Source organism: Halyomorpha halys, unplaced genomic scaffold, assembly GCF_000696795.3.
Source record: "Halyomorpha halys isolate HHAL.00 unplaced genomic scaffold, Hhal_1.1 Scaffold770.1, whole genome shotgun sequence".
Classification (NCBI taxonomy): domain Eukaryota; kingdom Metazoa; phylum Arthropoda; class Insecta; order Hemiptera; family Pentatomidae; genus Halyomorpha; species Halyomorpha halys.
This window is the reverse complement of record NW_027107091.1, coordinates 176614-184659: the sequence shown is the minus strand read 5'-3', so window position 1 is coordinate 184659 and position 8046 is coordinate 176614. Positions and strand designations below refer to the sequence as shown.

At 31.4% G+C, this 8046-nt stretch overlaps 1 protein-coding gene across 1 annotated transcript in view; it reads left to right on the top strand.

The window, feature by feature from the left end:
• The window catches only part of LOC106686063 (potassium voltage-gated channel protein Shaw), a gene marked incomplete in the record, with an annotated part of 559367 nt that overhangs the window by 542160 nt on the left and 9161 nt on the right, over positions 1 to 8046 (top strand). Inside the window, 1 exon segment of the mRNA XM_067045426.1 lies at positions 570 to 671. Coding sequence (XP_066901527.1) covers positions 570 to 671 — 102 coding nt within the window.

Genomic DNA, 8046 nt, shown 5'->3' with positions numbered 1-8046 from the left:
ATAAAAAAAATTAAAATATATATACAAAATAAATAAAATATGTCATAGATACATGCTATTCTTCCTCTGAATAATCCCTTTAACTACCCTTCTTATCTGTTATTGCACCTTACTTTTGCCACATTTACTTCACTTATCTTTCTTTTAATTTTTAGATTTGTTACTACTTCTAGTAAGTATTGTTTTACTATTCATTACTGTTGTTGTGTATTTTTGTTGTTTTTTTTATCATTCATGACTGTACCGATTATTAATTAATTTTCTATTCATCTACATTTATATTTTTTTAGCTTAATTTGTTTCTTGTTATTCAAATTGTTTTGTCATATCTTACAATGTCTGTATCTTGTTCTCATGTAACCCCGACGAAGCCCTGCGAAATGGGACCAAGCTTTAGTTACTAATGAATAGTTTTTTTTTTTTACTAGTTTGTACTCTCAATGACTGCCACAAGGACTATTTTTGTACAATTTTTATTATATGGTTAGGAATGAATGAAATCTACATACACTTGTATTACATTGACTTGAAATGAAGATTTGATCATTATTGGTTAGTATCATGCTCAGGTACAGTGAATGGGATGAACATGATTGGTCTAGCGCTGCAGGGACCTTCCATACCGGGGGTAACCCTTCCTACTTCCAGCTCAGAATCTTCCCCGAAAAAAGGTAATTTAATTTAATTATTTTTTCTCATTTACTTTCAGTGAAAAATCTGATAGGTTTAGTATTTTTTATTTTTAAAATAAATAATGTAAAATGTACATTTTAAGCCAATGCTTGGAAGTCGCTTAAGATAATGTTCATCTAGATTATTTTGGCAGCCTGTCAAAGAAGGCAGAGGGAAAGAGCGCAACTCTCAGGATCGGGGCTTACGACCCGGGATAAGATTTGACTAAATAATTTATACGGCCAAAAATGTTGTTAAAAATGTATATGGATACAAAAAAAAATTATTTCAATCTATAATAAATAAAGGAGAAAAGAGAAAATCATGAAGTTGGAAAGACTAAGCTTCACATCAGGCAATATTTACAATAAGAAGAACCTATCGTCTAACGCAAAATTACAACACGGTCATAAAACCAGTAATTTTATACGGAATGGAGACATGTCTCCCTAGCCTGGAAAAATTATTGAAAATAGAGAGAAGGATTCTGAGGAGAATCTATGGGCCCAAGAAAACACAGGAAGGCTACAGGTTAAGACCCAACCAGGAAATATACCGAAAGATAAATGACGGGAAACTGAAATAAGAATCAGAAGACAGAGATTCTACCGGCACATGATGCGAATGGACCAAAGGAGACTAAGCAAGAACTGTTTCACAGAATAATAATAATAATAATCTTTGTTTATTCTGGGATTGATCCCTTTAGAACAATTTAAAAGCGTCAAAATTAGGCTTTAGACCCTTAGAGTAAATAACAAAATATAGATGAAATCACAAAATGTCATAAAATAAAATAATACAATAAATTTAAAAAGATACAAATAAACAACAATAACAGAATATAGAAAATAATGATAAAACAAATAAAATAAAACCAACTGTCATATCATAAAACTAGATGACTTCCTATAGTAAATAAAAATATGATAAAAATTAAATACAATTAAACTAAAAAGAGATAATTTTTACTGGTGTACATATTATAATTGTAAACGAAAATCTAAGATATAAAAAACAGAAAATATATATAGCTTTTTTGAAACTTTCAATTGTTATTCTTCCGGAATTGGGTGGACAGAAGGTAGTCGAAGATACGGGATTTAAAGATTGGAAGGGTATTAGATCGACGAATAAAGGAAGGAATAGGATTCCATAGGGAAGAGGAACGGATGAGGAAAGATCTACCAAAGGCTGCGAGGATATGTGAAGCAAATGAGAGAGGAAATAAATAAGTTTCAATATATAATGGACCTAATTGAGTTCTGGGAACTTTAAATTACTTTCGGAACAACTTTGTGTTACCAAAAGAATTAAACAACATCTAATATATATAAAAATAAATATTGGCTTGTTGGTACTTTATGCGCAACCGTACCGTTCATCGGATTGTCATGGGGTTTTTTGCTAAGTGTTCAGAATTTTCCCAGGATGGTCATAGGATATTCCGATAGCTCTGTTAAAAAAAAGTTATTGACAAAATTTTACATTTTTTGTGCGTAACTCAGAAAGTATACATTTTATTTTATGGTTATTATATAACAGTATATCTCTTTCTGAAGAATAAGCAAAACGTATTACTGATCCTATTAAATGATTTACTATTCCCTCAAAATTAAAAGAAAAAACATGATGAGGATTTCAGTAAGTAGTCCAAAAAAGTCATTTTATGATAAAGCACATCATATTCGTTTACAGCGTCGTCTGAAACCTTAAAATACCATTTTTCAAAGAAATTTAAAACTATAAATTTATTATATATGTAAATAATAGACCGTATAATTTAAAATTATAGATGATGGTGAGGGTTCAAGGAGTCAAACAGTTCCTAAAGCTATCAACCTTTTCGTGTCGGTGTCCATTGTTTATATAATCGTTCAAAGCTCCTTTACTTCTTATCCAATTGTTTACGTTGATACAACTGGTAGGCAGCTGCTTATTGGCTCTTTTTACCTATATTACCATCATTTAGTTTTAATGCCGCTATAAGAGTGGAATATTGGTTTTAAAGGAAAACATTTCAAACTTTTTATCTTGTTATCTCCAGTTCTAATTTGTTTAATTAGATCCGAGTTGTGTGCCCTTTGGTTCAGGTTATAAACCATTGCCAAATTTGGTGTAGATTGGTTGAGTCGTGTTCAAATTATTTCTATTTTTTTTCTTTATATTTTTATTATATAATATTATTAAATAGATATAATAAGCAATAAGTTCCGTCTGCTTAACAAAAATAATTTTTATGTTCAAATATTTAAATTATGATTAAATACATGTTATTTATCAACAAAATCATTACTATGCCAATAAAAACGTCTGATAATATTTGTATTATTGATTATTATGAGCTATATTTCAAAAGAATTATTTATAAGTAGTAAATAATTCTTAATTTAGATTTATAAAATAAATTATAACTTTTACGTATAAAGCATATACATTTTCTTTTATAATGAAAATAATAACATTTTCTTCATATTATTTATATCAATCAACTTTTTAATATTTTTCATAATATTAAACATCTAATTGTTCAAATTCCAATGCCTCAGTTCTGTTGGTGATAACAGTTAACCCTTATCGAATGTATGTCAGCTCTCACGTGAAAACAGTACTTTTTCACTGTGGTCGTATGTCACGTGGTGGGTCACAAAGCGAAAAATGTCGAAACCCTCTGGTTTTTAGTTCTTGGACAAATTTTTGGGGGGGGGGGGTCCGTGGTGGATTTGTTTTTTGTTTGTTGGAGGCCTGTGACTGATACAATTTTAAGTTTTTGGGCAAATATATAAGAAAAGTATTTTTCCATTTATCGTAATTTTGTAAAGTTGATATGTTGCGACAGTTAACTGTCAAGGCGTATCCATATGACAGTTAAACTTGGCAGTTAAGACAACTGTTAGTCCACTTGCATTACTGGTAGTATTAACGATCACGCCAGACCCAGTCCGACAGTAAAACTGTCTTGATAATTAATGCTCTCATGATTGTAACTATCAAGTAGTCATACCATGTAGTGGCTAACACTTTTGCCGCAATAACTGACAGAGTACGGTAGTTCAAGGCATATACATGCGATTATTAAAGTAATACTTTACTTGTATTATTAACGACTACGCCTAACCCAGTGCGACATTACTGTAATTATTAAACAGTTATACCGTTTTTCAAGGCGCTTGAGCGGGTATTTTTTTATTGGAAGAATCAGAAGGATTACTTAGTTAAGTATCCGTAACAGAGCAATTGTCATCTCCAGTTATATATCACTGCCTTTTCTAAATAAATAATTATTTGAATCTCATATATGTGTAAAGTAAATAATTTATAACAAAAATTTTGTACTTAAATACTGATTTTTTTTTTCATATTTACCAGAACCACCTACAACCTAAAACGTAAAAAGAGCAAAACTTGCTCTTGCAGAATAGACTCAAACGTGCAGATTGGTGACAAAAAACCAAAACTTGCAATTTTGTGCAATATAAGATTAATGTTATTTTTATGTCTTTTTCATGATTCAAATTTTTGCCGTGGTACGAAGCCAGGGAACAAAAGATGCAATTACACGAAAAACCGGTCTCTATTTATAACTTACGTTAATTGCATTTAATTTTATGTAATGGATTTCAAATTAAAACAATTAGCTTTGGCTTTACGACTTAGTAGCCGCTTTACGAGTAGCGAGATAATAGTCTCCAACAGTAATTACAAGCTTAAGTTCCAGATTTTGGGCCTTTTATAGACTCCATAAAAATTTTTATTAATAATAAGGCTAAAATTAATTTATTCCATACTCCTTTTACAATTTCAAGTGGTGACTGTCCCACCAGATCGCGCTGCGTTCATGCTGTTTTATAAAATAGTACACTAAATAAAACTCTTTGCTGTTCCCTCAGAGCCGATGTTGAAAAAAAAAAATGAATCAAAAATTCGTATCCATTTCTGCCTCAACACTTTATTTTTCACCAGTCCAACGTTCCGGCCGTTCTAGCCATCTTCAAGGACATCTTCAATACAATTTCTTCCTCACATTAATTTAAAGTTTCTTTTGCAGGCTATTCTGCGCAGGTCATTTTCTTTATTATAAGTTAAAAGCCTATTTATTTAAAATTTAAAATCATTAACATTTAATTTTCCTCTATAAGATTATCAATAATTAATACTTGTACTAATTGTTGATAATCTTATTAATGGAGGAAAATTAAATGTTAATGATTTTAGATTTTAAATAAATAGGACAATCCTCGAAGAATGGTGTCGAAATTGGAGGATAAAGATAAATCCCAACAAATCACATTTACTCTTCGTCGTAAACCTGCCGACTGCCCTACAGTATACTTTAATAATGTGGCTCTTACTCCTGTAAAACAGATTCGTTATCTTGGACTTCATCTTGACAAACGACTAACGTAGAATCCTCACACAAGACTGAAAAGACAGGAAACTGCACGTAGATTCCGACTACTACAGCACTTACTAGACAAACGGTCTAAACTTCCAACTCATTACAAAAGACTGTATTAGAGTTGAATTTAATTACATTTATTTTATTTATATTATTTTAATTGGAATTTAGTTATTTGAAATGAAAAATATTTGTGTGTTATAATTAAGTAATAGAGACAGTTTTATAAATAAACTCCGACTATTACAGCACTTACTAGACAAACGGTCTAAATTTCCAACACATTACAAAAGACTGATCTACATGACAATAATAAGGCCCATCTGGATATACGGAGTTGAGCTTTGGGGCTCCACTAAACCTTCGAATTCCTCTCGTATCCAATCTTTACAATCCAAAATCCTTCGTAAAATCCTCAATGCTCCTTATTTTGTTACTAATTAAACCATCCATAAAGACTTAAATGTTCCTCATGTAATCGATCTAGCCCGAACCCGATATTATTCCTTCCATAATAAACTCCCTAACGACCCAAACCCACTCGTTTCTAACCTTGCTTCCTCTTCCATTCCTGGCAATCCTCCAAGGCGCCTGAAAAGAAGATGGCCTCGTGACCTTATATTGTAAACTGTTTTAGAGTTCTACTACTGGGTAGTTTCTCTACATCCTGTATCATATCATATGTCATTATGATCAAATTTACTGGTTGTATTTTTTTATACAGTTGTAAATATCAACAAATAAATAAAATAAAAAAATAAATAAATAGACTTTTAACTTATAATAAAGAAAATGACCTGGGCAGAATAGCCTGCAAAAGAAACTTTAAATTAATGTGAGGAAGAAATTGTATTGAAGATGTCCTTGAAGATGGCTAGAATGGCCGATAAAAATAAAATGTTGAGACAGAAATGGATACGAATTTTTGATTTATTTAATAAAAAAAATGAAGTTCTGTAGTCGACATACAGTGGAACTAAAAGAAAGGGATAAATTCTCGTCTTGAAAAAATCTCTCAAGATAACTGAAGTATTAAAAAGATCTCTAGAGCGTTCTATAAAGATCCCCATTAAAATGGTAAGTATCTTTTGTCCCTGGGATAAAGGTGAGGAAAACGGAACGAGCTAGAAAAATATATAGGAGTAACTGAGGAAAGAACATCAAGGGAGGTTGTACTCTTTCCTTTATCTCCAATACAGGGGCATTTCTGTCTCCATTCCTTCCCAATATCGGTACTTCCAATATCTCATACTTCAGCACTACCTTTGTCTTTGATCAATCTAAGGTCCACTTTTATTTTTAATACACTTTCCTATATATGTATATATGTGTAATTCTGAAGCAAGACAATTAACGATTGCTAAAACAATAGTTTATTAGAGTACTAAGTACTAAGTAAAATACATCAAAGTAGAAACGCTATTCTACTTACCTAAAACAATAGTGTTAAAGCCACCTCAAATTGACTATGTATTTTTCTTGGAAGGCTTTAAAAAGAACAAAAATAAACTGGTTCGGATATAAACATTTATTTGGTTAGTCAAATATTTATAAAACTTCTTTTTTTTTTTTAATATTTATTTATTGCTATTTACAACTGTACATTATATACATTTAGTAAATCTGATCTAAGTTAAATTGGAGTGTTATAGGCGTGTAGAGAAACTACTCATTGGTAGCACTCTAATGACATTTTACATTAACTGGTCTCGTGGCCATCTTCTTTTCAGGCGCCTCGGAGGATTGTCAGGAATGGAAGAGGAGGCAAGATTAGAAACTGGGGGGTTTGAGTGGTTAGAGAGTTTATAATGGAAGGAGTGATATCTGGTTGGGCTAGATTGGTTACATAGGGAACATTAAGGTCTTTATGTATGATTTTATTTGTGACAAAGTAAGGAGCATTGAGGATTTTACGAAGGATTTTGGATTCGGGAGGTATTTGATGGTTTAGTGGAGCCCCAAAGCTCAACTCCGTATGTCTTTATAAAACTTAAACGTAAAATAAACAAAAGAATTAGAAAATAATGAATACAAGTAAAAATAAAAGGCCTTTTAGATAAAAATAAAATCAGATAAATAAATTAAGAAAACGAAAGAGACAAATTTACAAAACAACAATATAAAATAAATTCTGGTCGACGAAAGTTTGATCCATTCCGATAGGTCAGAGAAAGAGGCTGCCGAGATGTGTAGGTTGCAGATCTGTAGCTAAATACATCGCTGCAATGGTCCAAGGTTGGTGCAATGGCTCATCGATAGTCCAAATATTCAAAAGTCAAGATAGCCACACTGGCACTTATTAAGGGCAGTCAGGGTCAAGTTGTTTTTATGAATTATGCGAGCCGACTAATTAGCAACAATTCACATTGCACTCAGAGGCCAGAAACTCAGAAAAGGTCAGGTTTCGGACTGTAATGGTGACTAAAACACTCAAAATGGTTCAATAAATAACATCAACCGAACGCAGACAGGGCTGGTTACACACTATCGTAGCCACTAATTAGCCGGAACTCCACTAAAAACGAAGATGGTCAGTCCGTTGCTAAGTGACGCCTTATCAACGGTTATCAGCCCTTTGCAACTGTCTCTATTACTTAATTATAACACACAAATATTTTTCATTTCAAATAACTAAATTGCAATTAAAATAATATAAATAAAATAAATGTAATTAAATTCAACTCTAATACCAATTAAACACTATCTACAATAGAATACAAATTAATTATAAAATATGGCGTTAACAAATGGAATAGAATAAAAGTCCCTTTATAAAGTTTTAATGAATCTAATAGTGAACAATTACAAGTAATTGGTTGGATCTTAACAAAGTTATAATATTAAACAAAAAGCTAATCATTTGTAAATAAAAATAAACCATTTCTTATAATATTTTTATGATAGTTCACTTCTCACCCGCTAGGAGCGCCCGAACGCATTAACAGCACAATCACCTACATTATGGATATAATTTA